Below are 18060 nucleotides of genomic sequence, written 5' to 3' on the forward strand. Positions count from 1 at the left end.
ATTTTTACATATTCAACATGCTAAGACATTGAAACAGTTTCAAACAGTTTCAAATTGCAAATTATCAGCTAGAACAAATATGTTTTCTTTAGAGCATTTTGTGTTTTCTAGTTCTTGATTCAGTTCTTCATTCCTGTGCAGAAATACCAAACATTCCTACCATTGAGCGTGAGCCAAGGGGGATCTCAGTCCATGAAGACAGCCCATCCAAGGTAAACAAGCTTTGCATCATAAGCATCAGTGTATTAAACTGATGAAATGACAATTTAAGTCTTTCAATTTGGTCTTTCCTCATTCTCTCTCCTCTCCTATAGATTGGAACCTGTGAGGTCAAAAATGGCTTCCCTAAGCCGAACATCACTTGGTACAGAAACAACACACCGCTAAACGCAGCTCAGGATGGTGAGGCGGATCAACATTTTTACACTGCTTTAATTGTGCTTAATTCGGTTTAATGTCTTTTTTCTCAATTCCACTCCCTTTCCTTGTCTTGAGTGTTTGCAAATGTTTTATGTCTTCCAGGGGTGATAGTAGAGCCCAGCATCACTACTGAATCCAGCGGTCTGTTCTCATTTAAGAGTGAGCTGAGCATAAAGGTAGTGAAGGAGGACAAAGATGATCTCTTCTACTGTGAGGTCACCTACTTTGTTCCTGGAGGAATCAAGATGACTGAGACCTCACGTATTAACATCACTGTATACTGTGAGTTTCACACATAGTCCAACACAAGTATCATGATGACCACATAACAAGTTTGTTATTTGTTAGTATGAAACACTATTATCACACCAGAATGTGGACAATTAAACAAGCTATGTGGACACCAGAATATTACGTCGCCACAGGAAAACTGCTGCCACAAAGTTAGAGAAGGGAATTCCCATGTTAACAGTTTGCCAGCATTCCCGTCATGTGACCGCTCAAGACAGGTTTATGATTACAGAGTTGGTTTTGTGAGGGAATAAAATACTATGCATTGACAAAATTAAATCCATTTAATTTAGGTTCAATTAATTAACATTAAATAACATTAGGCACTGTTTGTTTTTCAGGTTTCCATATTATTGAGCTCTAATTTGTGTGTATATCAGAGATTCCAGAAAGGTCAGGCTTTGCCAGTTGCCAGTAAATGTATTTGTCATATTAGAACAGGATAAAATTAGATGCAGTTTGTAGTTATGCTACAAAGCAAACTATATATACAAAAATTATAAAGTGATATACAGAAATAAACTATTTGCATGGTGCAGTGCTGAGGATAAATTGCTATAAGCTATCATTATCTATGACTACTATAAATTAAATAGGTCTAGCGTGGTGCTTATTGACGGCTGTTGACCAACCAGAGCTTTGTAGGCGGGATTTACAATGTCAATGTCATCCCAAAACATCAGGTGAAACACTATTTCAAAATAGACTGAAAATGATGTTGGCCTTGGCCTTGTGGTGTTGGCCCTATTAGACTTGGAGTTGCCTCTTGTCACCTCTCTATAACTCAGAGTTAGTCAAGTGTATGATCTGAATTCCTCCCCCTGTTTCAGACCCCTCCACAGCTGTGAATGTTTGGGTGGACTCACCAAAGGGCAAAATCAAAGAAGGGGACACAATTGTGCTTCGATGCATTGGCAACGGGAATGACGCATCCTCACTGTTGACAATCACGCACGTAAAAAAACTTTAAGGCCTTCTCTCCCATGTTGAGTCAAAAGTTAAATGTTTATGTATTGATGAGATTTCTTTGGCTTTTTGTAGGGTGATGTCTCTTGGGACAGTGATGAGGTTGTCCTGCAAAATGTGACCCGTCTACACAGTGGAGTTTATCATTGTACCTCTATGAATATAGAAACGGTCACCTTTGAGGAGATCTCGGGAAATACTACTGTGTTTGTCAACTGTAAGGAATTTGCACAATTCGTGACAATGGCAACAAATACATTTTACCAGCAGTACCTGGTTTAAAAGTTTTTATCTCTCCCTGCTGTGTGTAGATCTTGATCCTGCTGTGGTGATGCCCAAAGACCCTATTGTGGTGGCCCAAGGAGAGGAGCTGAAAGCCACCTGCAACGCCCTCTCTTCTCTCCAGACACACACAGTCTGGTTTAAGGTCACGTAGACACATACAGTACAATGCAATTACACAATCAGCAACAAGATTTTGGCTGAAAATGAATGAACAAACATATAGAAAACCAGTCACCCTTCTGTTCCTGTGTGAAAAATTCAACAGGGAGTATAAAGTCATAAAGTTGTGTTTGTGTACTGAACTTTTAGAACGGAGAGAAGGTTTCACAGGGCAACAGTTTGATCCTGAAAGATGCTACGTTTGACACAGCTGGGACGTATGTGTGTGTGGTCACAGTTCCTGAGATTGAGGGAATGGAAACCAACGGGAAACTTCAAGTTAATGTCCAGGGTAAATCTTATCACAGATACTGTATACTGAATATAACTTTGCTTTCTTGGCAATAATGAATCTATTATTGTGTAAGAAATATAATATATGTATAATGTAATGTTAACAAATAATTTTAAAGGAAAATCATAGTGTATAATGTACATTAGCTACAGGTTCGGTTAGTAGTTATAGTAGTAGAACTTTTCAAGCTTATTAGTTCTTGCTGCTCTCTCTGCAGGGCCACCACAGATCATTAAGCCAGAGTCCACAGAGATGGAGGAGAGTTATGGGACGACCGTCCAGCTGATCTGCCATGTCAGAGGTTTCCCTGCTCCTAGCACTAACTGGGACACTTCTGGTGGAAAGGTACAGTAGAGGGAAGCATCCCATTCTTGGATTAGCTACATCAGCAACTGATATGCACAGTTTTTCCTTAATCTCTTTAATCGTGAAGACTTCTACTGTCGGGTCCATCACGACAAACTTGTGTCATTCAGTATATGATTCCAATGTAACAGTTCAGGAAAAAAAGTCTTATTTAACTTAAAAGCCACTTAATGGGAAGTTTAAGTGGAATATTAGGAAAATCTGATTCAAATGATCGTTTCATTTCACTTTCCTTTTATTCTACCTATGATTAAATTAGGAGCAGGTGGCTGGATATTGTAAAGTAATTTAACTGGGACACTTATTCAAGGTAAAGATTTTTAGCAATGGGTCGATGACAATGTTGGTTGGCCGGTTGGTCAACCACTTTGGTCCAGAATGAAATATCACAGCTATTTGATGGATTGCTATAACATTTTGCACAGATGTACATCACACAGAGAGGACGTATCCTAATTACTGGAGATCCCCTGACTTTTCATGTAGCACTACCAACAGGTCAAAATTCCCACTTATCAACTTCATTGATTGGCACAAAATGTTGTACTGACATTAATTTTCCCTACACAAGTTGCCGAGATGATCTTCATATTACAAAGTCAGAAGAACGACCTTGCAATGCACGTGAATGCAGCATACAACTTTCTGGAACTCGGATATTCCGACTTTACGGTTAAAATGGAACGCACTAATTTTGTAACATTTTGTGTTTCTGCCACTAAAGGTCAGTTTAGATCAATTTCGGACAGATGATGCACCTCTGCTTCAGCCTATGACAGGATGTGTCAGAGTGGCAATCAACTCTTCAAATCTGAACTATGCCGAAGAAAGGGAAACTTTTCTCTGTCTTTATCTGTTCGTTTTTGTGCCAGGTCCTCAACACCGAAATCCAAGCACTGGGCGAGAAAGGTATTAAGAATACGGCCTTTGTCGAGGTCACCTCTGACATCACTGCTCTCTGCAAGGCCTCCAACGCATACGGCACTGACGCAATGACCTTGAACATCAAAGCCAGTGAGTTCCTCCTGCTGCTGCATGCATTTCCTGTCTCTGCTCTTTGTGTTTATGTGTGTATGTCTCTTTCCTCCTCGCTCCTCCCCCTTTCCATCTGTTCCTCCCCTTTTTGTTTGTATTACTTTTTTGTGTTTTTCAATTTTTTTCCAGAGACAGCATTTTAATGATAATAATATAATACTAATAATGTTTAATTATTGAGCACTTTTCCAAACAATGTTACAAAGTGCTTTCACAAGTGCAAAGACAATGACCCATATAAAAGAGATACAAGATACACAATAAAAGCAAGGAAACACCTAAGAAATTAAAATACAGTCAGGAAGAAGTCCCCTTTAGTTTTCAGTCAAGACTTTGGAACAGACAAAAAACCTCTGCCTGAGGATCTCAAGGTACGTGCTGGGGCGTATGGGACTAAAATGTCAGAGATATAACAGAGAAAGAGGCCATGAAGAGCTTTAAAAGTAATCAATACAATTTTAAAGTCTATTCTAAAACATACTGTGGCAGTAAGGAAGAGTTCTGTTAAGTGGCCGGTGGTGTGTCCTGATGTGCTGCATGAATGATTAGTCATTCACGAATGTCAAGGTGCATGCTGTATGTGAGCAGCTAACATTCATGAGCCCAGTTTTTTTTTGTTAAAAAGAGACTCTTTTCCAGAAGATATTTAAATTGTCATTGAAACACACACTGTGAGACGTGAGACAAGGCCGCATAGCGGTTGGAGAGGCCTGTATGCAGAGGTGAGGCAGTGCTCTTCGAGCCTCTCTTGGGAACCATGGACCATCACTTCGGCCCAGGTAGATTGGTGCTTCGGTGTCGAGCAGGAGGAAAGCCATGGAAGGGTCCCACAGCACTGTGTTCTGGATGGTGGCTTTAGTGCTGAGAGAGGCAATCTGTTTGGTCTGTACCGCGGTAAGACTGGTATCTATAAGGTACAAACCGAAATGGTACAAATAAGCACCCTATACCAAGGGTACAACCACTGTACCCTTCAGGTTAAAGCCCCAGTTACAAGCCACTGAACCCCTAGAGGTACAATTATGTGCTTTAATGTGTTGAGTGTTGTGATCAGTAGGGCTTAACATCCATGCCTAATGACTACAGTCCTTTACCCACATTATAACTGAACTTGAATAAACAAATGTTTGAATAAAACATGTCACGTAAAAGCGTGGATTACAACTGGATAAAAGTCAGGTTTAAAATCGAGCCTCCGACAGGTGGATACAGACACTAACGCATGCGATACAGACCATGATGACTTTTAATGCCATCACATAGACTTCTCACAACGTATTTTAAACTACACAATACAAAACACTGAAGTAAGAAAATATGAAGCCATTTTCATCAACCCTATCAAATACTAATTACAAAATACTATGTATCACCCATTTTTCCCATTTAGCAACAGAGACATTTTCTTTCAGTCTAAGTTAGCAGGTCATTTTTTCCATGCTATAAATCTCTCTTACAATTCCCAATCATTGTTTTATGGTGGGGGGTTCCGTCCCGTACCAATTTTCTGTTATTGCCTTCTTCGTTGCTATCAGTGATATTTTGACTATACAGGTGCTGGTCATATAATTAGAATATCATCAAAAAGTTGATTTATTTCAGTAATTCCATTCAAAAAGTGAAACTTGGATATTATATTCATTCGTTACAGACAGACTGATATATTTCAAATGTTTATTTCATTTAATTATGATGATTAAAACTAACAACTAATGAAAATCCCAAATTTAGTATCTCTGAAAATTAGAATATTACTTAAGACCGATACAAAAAAAGGATTTTTAGAAATGTTGGCCAACTGAAAAGTATGAACATGAAAAGTATGAGCATGTACAGCACTCAATACTTAGTCGGGGCCCCTTTTGCCTGAATTACTGCAGCAATGCGGCGTGGCATGGAGTCGATCAGTCTGTGGCACTGTTCAGGTGTTGAGAGCCCAGGTTGCTCTGATAGTGGCCTTCAGCTCTTCTGCATTGTTGGGTCTGGCGTATCGCTTCTTCCTCTTCACAATACCCCATAGATTTTCTATAGGGTTAAGGTCAGGCGAGTTTGCTGGCCAATTAAGAACAGGGATACCATGGTCCTTAAACCATGTACTGGTAGCTTTGGCACTGTGTGCAGGTGCCAAGTCCTGTTGGAAAATTAAATCTGCATCTCCATAAAGTTGGTCAGCAGCAGGAAGCATGAAGTGCTCTAAAACTTCCTGGTAGACGGCTGTGTTGATCTTGGACCTCAGAAAACACAGTGGACCAACACCAGCAGATGACATGGCACCCCAAAACCATCACTGACTGTGGAAACTTTACACTGGACTTCAAGCAATGTGGATTCTGTGCCTCTCCTCTCTTCCTCCAGACTCTGGGACCTTGATTTCCAAATCATCATCAGAGAACATAACTTTGGACCACTCAGTAGCAGTCCAGTCCTTTTTGTCTTTAGCCCAGGAATGCGACAGCTGAAACTCATGTCTTGCATACGTCTGTGCGTGGTGGTTCTTGAAGCACTGACTCCAGCTGCAGTCCACTCTTTGTGAATCTCCCCCACATTTTTGAATGGGTTTTGTTTCACAATCCTCTCCAGGGTGCGGTTATCCCTATTGCTTGTACACTTTTTTTCTACCACATCTTTTCCTTCCCTTCACCTCTCTATTAATGTGCTTGGACACAGAGCTCTGTGAACAGCCAGCCTCTTTAGCAATGACCTTTTGTGTCTTGCCCTCCTTGTGCATGGTTGTCTTTTGGACAGCTGTCAAGTCAGCAGTCTTCCCCATGATTGTGTAGCCTACAGAACTAGACTGAGAGACCATTTAAAGGCCTTTGCAGGTGTTTTGAGTTAATTAGCTGATTAGAGTGTGGCACCAGGTGTCTTCAATATTGAACCTTTTCACAATATTCTAATTTTCTGAGATACTGAGATTTTGGGGTTTTCATTAGTTGTCAGTTATAATCATCAAAATTAAAAGGAATGAACACTTGAAATATATCAGTCTGTGTGGAATGAATGTCTTCAGTAGTGTGCACACTGCAGTAATCCGCTTATCTCCCAGTTTTTATAAGTCAGGTCAGACAAACTTGGTTTAAATGTAGCAAACCAGCTCACTTCTTTTTCTAGTTTATACCTTTTAAATGAAATCAGTCCAGATATTCAGCGAATGTGTGGTTATTGGATCTATTCCATCTTATAGTGTTTTTATTAATGTAATGTTAACAGCTAGGGATTCAGTCTGGGTGTTAACCACCCTCTTCCCAATCTCCTTCCACACGTTATATTATATTTCTTGTCACACCACTTAATTAGTGGCCCGAGTTGTGCTACCGGATAATGGTCTTCTAGCTTTGGGAGTGCCATCCCCTCTCCTCTTCAGCCAGTTGTAGTGTGCAATATTTTATTCTTGTTTTTTTACTGTTTCAAATGAACCTGGAGATAATCTCGTCCCAGGTTTTAAACCTTTCTATGGGGATCTTAACAGGGAGGGACTGAAAAACATACAGCCTAGGGAATATTTTCATACCTTCAGTTGTTGAGCTTAAGTCTAATGTCAAGGTAGACTTTGACATTGGAATTAGACCCAGATATTTTATGTTTTTTGAGTTCATTTCCACTGGTAAGTTTTCACAATTTCTTGGGAAGGGATATAATTTAAAGGTCACAAAATCTGTGTTTTGTTGAGATTTCTTTTGTATCTTGAATTATCTCTATATATTTGAGGTTCATCAGGTGGATAAGGTTTGGGACTGCCGCAAACAAACTGATCAGATTTTTTTCCTGTCCTTTAATGTGAATATATATATAGCCTGTGCTAAAGGCTCAATATATAGAGCAAAAAGGAGGGAGGACAGGCTGGTTGGACGTATATATCTTAAAGTCCACATCGAGAATAGAGATGGATTGCTATAGTAGTCTGTGTCTTTTCCCTCTTTTGGTAAGTACAGAAATGATTGCCTCATTCCATGAGAGTGGCAGTCTACCCTCCTTAAGACTACACTTTCAGGTGATTTATCTGCCTTAAGTCTGGATATGGCCTTACATACTTCGAATGCTTATAGGGGCTGTAAGAATATTGTTTTGCTTTTCTCCAGTAGGTGGTAAATCAAGGGAGTTAAGGAACTGTTGTATCATTCCTTAGTTGGTCTTGAGCTAGGGTCTCTGATGTTATGTATCTTGTTAATGGGCTTTTTTGTATTTTGAATGTCCTCCCTTCTATGCCTCCACCTGTTTTCAGTTATTGACACCACCACACCAGCCTTCAGCACTAGTACTACCACTACCATTTCCTCTTCCACAGGTAAGACCACAGTCATCTACCTCGCCACCACTCGTCACGAAAATTTTTAGAAAATTAATAGATCAATGGCAGTCCCATGAAAAGGACTTGACAGAGAATTAGAGTGATTCTTTACTTGTCAAGTAAAAGTTATTATCTGCATGTTCAGGTGGTTTCAGACTTCCTTTCATTCACGGTCTGGTTGTGCCATTTTTCTGTGAGTCAGACAGAAAGAATGAGAGCAAGAAAGGAAAACTAGAAGCACCTCAAGGCTGCAGCAATTACCAGTCTGGCATGAGGTGTCTTACTGACTAATTTGTTGGCACAGCTCTTATTTAATTGTTATTTATTATGTAATTAAACTTTATTTACTTATATGTGGTATTTTAATGAGTTTTACAAATTTTGTGAAAATAAAAACCTGAGGTGGTTTTCTATTCCAGAAAGGTAATCAATTAAATGAGGTTTACCTTCTGCATACAGCAGTGTTTTTAAGGAGTGAGTGTTGCGTCCCTGTTCGCATCTGGTGTACAGATAGACACATAGTACACTACAAACGCACACATGCATCAGTGTGACTCTAGAAAGCAGCTGATGCTTTAAATGCACTCAGAGCGAGTCTCCTGACTCCCATTACGGGTACTGCCTTGTGCTTTCTCTCTCATCCTGCCTCCCTGCTCACTTGTACGTCATGCCAGGAAATTTCCAGCCCCTCAGAGGAAAACTGTTCTGGGTTGTTGTTTCTGGCAAAGTGCTGGGTAAATTAGATTAAACAGGGACACGACTGTTGTGTGCTACCGATCTCAGTTGGACTATCAGGGTAGATGTTTAGCTTCAAATCATAGATAAGATCTTTACAAATTAAACATGTACTGTATTCAGTTCAGGCCTCTGCTGCAGGTTTCAACTGCCTGTATGTGTTTGTGGGTGTGTCAGGCCGACTAATATTGAGTTATTTAATACATCCAGCCACCCCTAATAATTCTGCTCATGTGGTTTTTCTCAAAGGAAAAGCAGCTATCCCACCAAAGAAAATCAAAAAAGGTTTGTGTGTTACGCTGCTGAAGACTCTCTCTCACCTCTCTACCTCAAAGGCAAAAAGCTTCCTTTCATTTCTCCTCCACAGCATCGCCCTCTCTCACCTACCAGCATTCATCACGCCCCCCCTTTCTTCTCTCCTGATGAACAAACCATCATTGAACTGTTAATTTTCACCTTCTTCTGTGCATGTTGTCATGCTGTTGTATGAGCACACTGCTCCTGCTAAACTCCTGATTTAATTTGCGCCTTCTTTTCTTTAGGTTGCCAGGTTTAGCCTGAATCATCACCTGAATGAAGCTAGTGCTGCACTGTCTTTAGTCGCACAGTAAAACTCTATCTGCTGTACCTACACACTGGATTGCTGCACAGCCTGCCTGATGCCAGCCTGTATCTGACTATTACTGCCATTTGCCGTCATCTCATTCATAATCCTATTAAAATGGCTAACTCTGTGGTTGTTCTTGTGCTTCTTCCCCACCAGAGGGCAGTGGTGTTATCATTGCGGTCCTCATCATCTGCATCCTGCTGCTGGCCATCTTGGGGAGTGTGCTCTACTTCCTCTACAAAAAGGGCAAGATCTGTGGCCGATCCGGCAAGCAAGACCTGTAAGTAGTGTATGGTGTTGGAGGGTAAAGATCTGATGTCTTAATCCCTTTAGACCCAGAATCAGTTGAATCAGATATCATAAAAATGTACTTCATCCTCCTAGTAACTAAATAGACTCATTAGCTTTTGGTGACAGAATGAAATGATTTGAAAGAAGGCCAGTTAAAGAGTGGTGGAGTAAGACCAATGTTCACTTTTTAAATTTACATATATACAAACTTCACTTTCTTGAAAATTATTTGTCCATTGTAATCAGAACTGGAGATGATTTATAAAGATTTGTGTGGTCAATTCAATCAGAAAACATGTTTTTATCTTTCTTCCAACAAATAGTCACCTTAGATGATATCAAGTTAATATAAGTATTTCCCTTGTAGAGTACACAGCTACACAGGCGACTGGTAATTATCATAGGCTGTTAATCACCGTACATACTTCATTTGAGACGTCTGTGAAACATGTGAATGTTATGTAAATGTTAGGTGTCAACTGAGATGTTCGATGTGACAGCAGACAACTGGGCAACATTTATGTTCTGTTGGTTTCAAGAAAGTCTTCTTTGCAGATATCAGAACTAAAATAAAAATACACAACAACACAACTACTTAAAAATAAGAATTTAATCATCAATCACAACATAATCACAAGCAACACTGTAGTGTGGATATCAAACACACATGGCTAAAGCTGCTGCAATCAGTATTTTTATATTAACAGTGGTGTTATGTGAAAAGCACTGCTCGTAGTTGTGACCATGTAATTATAATAACATAAATATAATGTTGTGCATACTGTACAGCAAGATACTATACAGTACAGACTCACTGCAGACTCACCGTTTGGCCGATTTTAAAACTCTCTTGTAACACTTGATATCGGCCATCTAGAGAATGTCTGTCGATTTTGGTAGCATTTGAACTAAGAATTGTGGAGATATAGATGTTAATTGTTTTGAAGATTGAGAATGAGAAATGTCTAGAAATTTACATTTCTTGTAATAAGCCACACCCACTTTGAGCAATCATTATCAGATGAGAACAAAAACAATAGGGCTCCAGCAGCTTCACTGCTTGGATCCCTAAATATCGCCAACATAGTGGAGCATTTTGCAGCTAAAGAGCCAGATATTTCCCTCAGGAGGGAGTGGAGACCAAGTATAGAGCTAAAAGGAGAGCAAATGTTGAACTTAAATTGGATCGTGTCTGCTGAATCACAAATCATTTCCTCTGCCCCCACATGGCCAAAAAGTCAATCAGAACAAACAATTAATGAATCATCAGGGTTATGTTTGGAAAGAAGAACAGTCTGTTGCAATATGTATGCTCCTGGCTTTAATGAGTTGTCTGGTCTTGCAGGACCAAAGAGAAGTCCAGCAAGGATAACATTGTGGTGGAGATGAAGAGCGACAACACGGAGGAGGCCGTGCTCCTCGGGGTCAACGGGGAAAAGCAAACTCCCAGCGACCAGGTAGATACCTACTGTTTAGCTGAAAGATGATGCTGTTTTTCTTCTGATCTGTTGACACCATTAACATGTTTACACATCCTCCACCCCACTTCTCTCCCTCCTTTTTTTTGTTCTTCCCTGTGTGTTAATGTCTGTGTTTGCACTCTGGAGTAAAGGGCGGCAAGTACCTGGAACTGCAGAAGTGAGGAGGTGACTGCTCAGCTACTCCTGTTATGCGTTCTCAGGCTCAGACCTATTGATGCCTTTCAAGCTTCCACCACAGCTCCTCATCCCAGAGTTACGTCACGGAAAAGCTCAGTCGTCCGTCAATTAATATCATGATGGATGACCGAGACTCAAATTATTTCAAGCTGCAGCTTTTGCTTACTGTCTTTCTCATCCCAGCATGTTTCTGTTGGAATGCAACTTGAGCTTTAATGGGAAGTGATTTGAGCGCGCCGTGACGTAACTCTGCTAATACATCTTCCACCTTCAAACCCGGGAGGACTGTCCTTAGCCCAAAGTTGTCATTACCATGAGCCTTGTATACTGCTGATTGTCCGTAGATCAATAATTAGAGCACAACAGTGACCAGGGACTGTTTTTATACCCGACTAAGAATCACCTCAGGCAAAGCAATCACTGAAGAGCAGCCTGAAACAGCTCTTTATCAAGTGTACATATTATATCTATGTATATATTTCTTTATTTAAAATAACACCATAGAAAAAAAAATCCCAAAAATAAATGGCCAGATAGTGCTTTATTTTGTTTGGTTGCCATTTATGGAGAGCAAGAAGTGCTTAGTAGTGATGTGCGATACCACTCAATTTCTATAGGGTCCAACACCAAGTAATACCCAGGCTGGTATTGCCGATACAAATACTTTTGACATTTTATTTCTAGTTTAATGTGACCGTCCCCCTCCTGTTTCTGTATTTATGAGGGAAATAAAGAGTAGGCTGTAGGCTTACCAGTTCCAAATAATAGCTGCATAATAAGACATCAAACTACGATCACATTCTTTAATAATAATAAAAATATCCTGGTCAGAACTGCCGCTTCATAACATCATCATATTGTTGTTACTTGATCGAAGTTTGCGGTGTTGCCAAAGTTTTTGACTGTCTTTGCACACACATCACACACAGCGTCATTGCATCATTACCTTCACAGCTAAAATACATCCAGCCATAGTCAGTATTCAATCTCGGGAAATGTAAAGGGCTGCAGCGGCTCACTTCAAAGAAGCTCCGTCACAGAGCCGTAGCGCAAGCATGACTTTGACAGGCGGAAGGAGAAGTAGTTCCTATCAACCGAATATAATTAGACCATCCTGTTGACAATAAGATACTTATGATAAAACACACATTCCCTCCAAATGACGTTTAGATATTGATCCTTTTATGAGTATCGATCAGAGAGCAGGAAACGTTGGTATCAGAAATATCGATTCTTTAGTATCGATCCGCACATCACTAGTGCTTAGGTAGAGGTCTTGTTTTTATATAAAAGATTTTTATGTGTTTCCTGTTGTGCTAAAGTCTGTACACTGAAATCTTTGGGGAAGAAACAACTCTTCCCCCCACAGCCAGTTACAGCCACACCAAAAATGCTGCCTTGTAGGTCATTTAATCACGCATCCTTCATGTTTTTCCTTCTCTGCAGCTAACACTTTAGTTTACACTCGACAGTTTGTGTGTATTAAAAGATATTTATGCGATACAGGCGAATAATCTGTTCAGCATTTGACATAGAAGGGTTAACAATAATTGCAGTTCTCTTCACTTTGTTTCTTTCCTTCAGTCTGGTTTTGCTATTTTGTGTGTTTGATTCTATTACCAACAGCCAAGTTAAAAAAATTACAAATGCCTTAGAAATTCAATCAAAGCCTAGAGAAATATCAGCAAAGGCCATATTTTGTATTGTTAGTTATGTTTATATTTAATGTCCAGTGCACTGATTTCTGTTCTTCATGCAGTTGTGTTTCTCTAATGTGAAACAGTTGTTTTGTTTAATGTGACTGTATGTAAAAGAAACTTTTTTTCTGAAGCTATTTTTATTTGTCTGAGCGGAAGGATGAGGGCAGAACAGATAATTGGTCCATGGTAAATATGGTTCATGGCATGAAGTTGCCCTCATAAGGAAAAGACACGTTTCTGTTCAGTGAATAAATTAATTCATGTGTTGACTGAAACTTGAAATAATCTGATCCGAGAGAGAGAGACAGAATCCCCCTCAGACATGATGACTAGTGACATGGCAACTAAAGTATATGACTACTGACAAGGGCGTAATGACTGAGACTCCACATATGCAAAGTTTGTAGACAATCAACTGTCAGGACGCTCTGTGCTCACGTATGTGCAGGTATCATCCTACCCTGTTTTTTTTCCTGCTGTTTATAAGAACTACCACTGTTAAATGGTTTTGGATGTTTGAAATCTGTAAAATGCCTTGGAGTTGTAAAATTAATGTCACTGATGACGTTCAAATCAATTTACCAACAAATTTATTGTTTGTAGTTTTTGAAAAGCATACCAAATAAAGACTGACTGTTAAAATGAAAATGTGTGTTAAGTTAGACAATTAGCTGCCAATGAAGATGTTTAGGTAGTGAAGTCATTTCCTGGTAGGTTTCACCAGAAAGAGCTACTGTATTATTTTTTTAATTTATTATTTTTATTATTATTATTTAACAGGCCTGTAACTTACCTATCCTGTCATAGTAACATGCAGTCTGTTGGTACACAGAAGGATCTATTAAGTTACATAAGAGTTTTAAAAATGGCTCAGATATGATGCTGATTTGATCCACTACAGTCAAATCATGTTTTGTTTTTTTAATGTAGTTACCAAATGCATTACTGAACTTTCGAGGCTGTTGGCTACAAAATATAAACAGAAATAGCACTGAAGTATTGAACCGGTCTGCAGCCGTCACCACTTGGTAGACTTCTTGACCTGCTCCCTTTTTCTGCAGAATTCTATCGTTTTCTGAATATATACTGAACTGTATTGTTAAGCACCATCTTCAAATCTCCTGAGAGTTAATTTCTAATCCTATTCAGTTTCTCTTTGGCATTAACTTCAATACCAACTTTTCACAGCAGACAATTTGACTTGTCATAGCAGAAAAAGCACAGCTGTGAGTAATAAGCTCTGTTCCATTAAATGTGTGCCCTGGAACCGGTTCACCTAAATGGAATGCAGTCATCATTAATGTTATTAGTAACACCTGTGCTTTTCCTGCTTTGACAAGTCAAAATGTCTGCTGTGAAATGGATCAATACCACAACTCAATGCTCCATTTAAACTTTTGCATAGTTGTAAAATTTCTTTTCAATTGTACATTCTGTGCAAAAATCTCAGTACTTCAAAATGCAAAGTATCTGAAAAGTGTATAATTTTACACCTGTCAGGACTACAGTATGACTAGATGAATTCAATGTTCAGTAAGTGTAGCAGATGATAGAATAATCACAAATGCTTATGTTTAAAACCTTTTTAACTGTAATGAGACACGTAATGGCTTTTACTTATCATTTTATTAACAGCACTGTGCATACTTCCAAAGTGATATGAGCTTTAAAAACCATCAAAAAAGTTAATGAATGCCTTTTACTGACAAGAAGCAACGCGGCTACATGGAACAGCAGCTCCCTCTTCTGGCAGAAAGTTTAAGTACCCCAACGCAGGGACTGAGGGGTAACAGGAGCTGGTAAACAGGTTCCAGCATCTCCGAGTTTGAGCACTGATCTGAGGCCTAGTTAATCTTTCAGGTAAGAAAGACAAACAAAAGGAGGCAGAGACCTCTCACTCCTCACAGATGAGGCCTGATGCGGCTGACGAGGCAAAAAGGACAGAATAATACAAGCCGTAATGCACAATCTCGCCTTCAGGTGCAGGTCAATACCTACAAACTCCCGTCAAAAACACACAATGCCTTCTTCTAAACATGGTGAGGATCTCTAAACATATGGCACTGCTCACAGAATTACTCACATAAGTAAACAAAACCTTTGGAACAAAATACATATACAGGAATGCAAAATGAAATAAAACAGCAATTTTTTTCTTTTCATATGACTAACTCTATACAATTTGCTTTTCTTTAGAGTGACAGTATTGAAGCACAAATTGGTAAACTGTGTGAACAAAAATTCAAAAAAAGGTAGATGATACACGACAATGACATGCTGTCCTCGAAACATCAACGAAACATTGGTACAGTATTGAGGACTGGGGAACTCCACGTCCATTACCTATCATTCAAGAAGTTTCTCAAGGCAACTTGGAAAAGAAGAAAACAAGAACTAGAGGATGGCCAGACAGCGAGGAGATGGCTTCCAGTCAACAGACAGCATTACCCAGAGTAAGCTAGGGCTGATGAGCTATTGACATGATTTACACCCCCCAAAAAAACCCAACCACATTCTTCTTCATATGCTGAGAGAGGTTCAAGTCAATGTACCTAAAAGCTCCTTGCATTTATTTATCTTGTTCATTCATAGTACCTGGAAATTAAGCTGCTGTCTCTAGTCCTGCGAACATTGGAAATAATACAAAAAATGTGCAAGTTATAATGTGACAAAAAAAAAAAGAAAAAGAAGGTAAGAGGCTACTTGTGTGACTTCATTAAGCGGATGCTTTTGGCTACATGTCACCTGGATGAACAGACGGTTGGTGAAATGCTGTCTCTGACAATGAGTCCCCTCTGGTTTTTGACAGCCAGGGTGAACGCCACATGTTTATATAAACATTATTCCTGAGTTAGTTCTTACAGTTGGCCCAAATACTGATTTTAATGTAGACTTGGGGCTGGGCCAGCAAACCCATGAGCCTACTTTTCTAAAAAGCCTCAGAGCCCACTCCCCTTTCAGTAGAGTGAGAAAGGAAATTCATGTGAAAGAGAAGCCTGATTCTATTACAAAATGATGTCATAATGAAAGGAATTTTGTTTGCTTCATTACTGTTGCTATCCAGAGTCTACCTGTTTAGAATCAGACAATATATATATTAAAAAGCTTGAGAGGCTCACAAGCCACTTGTACTTTCAAGTATGCTACATTACGGACTGGAGAAACGGATGATACTGTCACTTTAAAGAAATGGATGACTGTTAAACACAATATTCACAAATGTACATTTAAGGCGTAATTGTTTAGCACTAACAATAGTAGCAGCAGTGAAGCACTTCTGAATGAATTATAATAACATTTATGATCATATTACAATAATATATTACCAAAGTAAAACAATGACAATATTTTTTTGTTTCATAACACTGGGCTGATCTAGAGACAAAAATTCAAACCAGGCAGCCACTGAAATTAGACGAAAACGTGCCACCATGGATCTCACACACGCACACACACACACACACAAGCCTGTCTGGTACTGCAAGGTCGTCGACTTTAGCACGTCCTCTAATAATCTCGCTGCCAGGCTCTACATCTACACTAGGCCCCGTCGTATGAGTTAGAGCAGTAGTACGTTTACAGAGCACAAGTCTAAGTATACTGACTGTAATTCCACATTCATGTTGTACAGGAACAGGGGTTCAATGAAGAGCAGGTCATGAGTAGGTCCGGCAGACACGCGCACACACACTCACATACAGAAACACACTCACATATAGAGAGTGAAACACACTGCCAGACAACAGTTGAGACCTGAAACCATCGTCATGCTACTTTGAAAATTACAACACGACAAAACAAGCATGTTTTTCTAAAAAAAACAGAAAAGGTACCAAAGTAACGTTGTTAATCTAAAAGGCCATAACAGATTGAATTCATTGTGAAAAAGCTCTACTGCGCGTCTTCTAAGCTGCTGCTGACCAACACTTCTTAGAGAGGAAGACACCCCAACTCTTCCTCATGTGTTTCTCCACACTGTAACATCCCTGTCTGCCAGAAAAGGACCAAACCCTGACTTTAATCTGGTCCCCGTCTACCCATATAGCTTGTACCAACAGCAACTCTCAAAGCTGAAAGTTTTTTTTTTTGTTTGTTTGTTTTTTTTTAACATACTGTATATGCACGTACTGTATATATTACACACATTTAATATATATTTACTCATATATTAAATTTTCATATAGACATACATTTTTAGTTTTATTTGTGAGGTGTTGGTTACATTTTCAGCAAGAGGCTTCAACATGAAATATGAAGAGTCTTCCCAAGATTTCTACAAAGGTCTTGCGCCATGTGGCGTCCTGTCGTTGTTCCACACGTGCTTAGTCAGTCCCACTGCGATGTCCTTGAAAACAAAATACGCCCGCTGTAGCAGTTTAAAGGCGGCCAGACACTGTTGAAAGCGCATGGAGTGCAGGGCGCGGAGTCCCAGAGATGCTGTGAGCTCGCCGGAGGAACAGCCAGTTAAAAATCCACAGGAGCGTTGGGCGTCAGCCAGCACCGGAGGTAGTGCTGCAGGCAATGGGCTTTGGGCTGGGCTGCGCCAACCTCAACCCAACCAGGCTGGGCCAAGCTAGGGCGAGAGAGCAAACATGTAGAGAGAGGCACGAGGAGTGTGCTATGTAAGAACATGCGCAGTGGAGGGAATGGAGACAAACTCGCGTAGGATGTTCTTGGCCATTTCGATATTGTTCTGTGCAATCATCAGTGCTTTCTGGATGTCCTGGTAAGAGTATCCCTGACTCATTAGGTCCTCTATCTCACTACTGATTTGAGGGTTGGCTTCTCCTCCTGTTGCTCCACTGGGTGGAGCAGGGATGGGCGGGATGGGGCTGGGTCGTCGCTCTGAGTTGATTCGTCTGGGGAGGGGCTTCGGAGGTCTCTCTGGTGCTTCCACCGGCTCTGAGAAGACTGAAGAAATGGAGAGAGAGAGTTTATATGCCTTTAAAGTAAAACGTTCTGGA

The 18060-nt window shown here is 39.9% G+C and overlaps 2 protein-coding genes across 5 annotated transcripts in view; one reads left to right on the plus strand and one right to left on the minus strand.

The window, feature by feature from the left end:
• The window catches only part of mcamb (melanoma cell adhesion molecule b), a 39066-nt gene extending 27169 nt beyond the window's left edge, over positions 1-11897 (plus strand). The window contains exons 4-17 of one of the 4 annotated variants that reach the window (XM_038693887.1): positions 142-212; positions 315-402; positions 523-702; positions 1542-1666; positions 1753-1894; positions 1989-2104; positions 2272-2413; positions 2634-2761; positions 3655-3796; positions 8040-8102; positions 9090-9125; positions 9604-9727; positions 11084-11195; positions 11346-11897. In XM_038693887.1, coding sequence (XP_038549815.1) covers positions 142-212; positions 315-402; positions 523-702; positions 1542-1666; positions 1753-1894; positions 1989-2104; positions 2272-2413; positions 2634-2761; positions 3655-3796; positions 8040-8102; positions 9090-9125; positions 9604-9727; positions 11084-11195; positions 11346-11348 — 1472 coding nt within the window. In that variant the 3' untranslated portion in view covers positions 11349-11897. The remainder of the gene's footprint in view (positions 1-141; positions 213-314; positions 403-522; positions 703-1541; positions 1667-1752; positions 1895-1988; positions 2105-2271; positions 2414-2633; positions 2762-3654; positions 3797-8039; positions 8103-9089; positions 9126-9603; positions 9728-11083; positions 11196-11345) is intronic. The other 3 variants (XM_038693886.1, XM_038693888.1, XM_038693889.1) reach the window with 3 other exon arrangements.
• A 2806-nt stretch (positions 11898-14703) lies between these two features.
• Positions 14704-18060, minus strand: part of cbl (Cbl proto-oncogene, E3 ubiquitin protein ligase) — a 44220-nt gene continuing 40863 nt past the window's right edge. Inside the window, exon 16 of the mRNA XM_038693890.1 lies at positions 14704-18007. Within this exon, the coding sequence (XP_038549818.1) occupies positions 17715-18007 (293 nt within the window). The 3' untranslated portion in view covers positions 14704-17714. The remainder of the gene's footprint in view (positions 18008-18060) is intronic.

This window comes from Micropterus salmoides, unplaced genomic scaffold, assembly GCF_014851395.1.
Source record: "Micropterus salmoides isolate LMB-PRFRI ecotype aquatic unplaced genomic scaffold, ASM1485139v1 Ms_hic_scaffold_3, whole genome shotgun sequence".
In the NCBI taxonomy this organism is placed as follows: domain Eukaryota; kingdom Metazoa; phylum Chordata; class Actinopteri; order Centrarchiformes; family Centrarchidae; genus Micropterus; species Micropterus salmoides.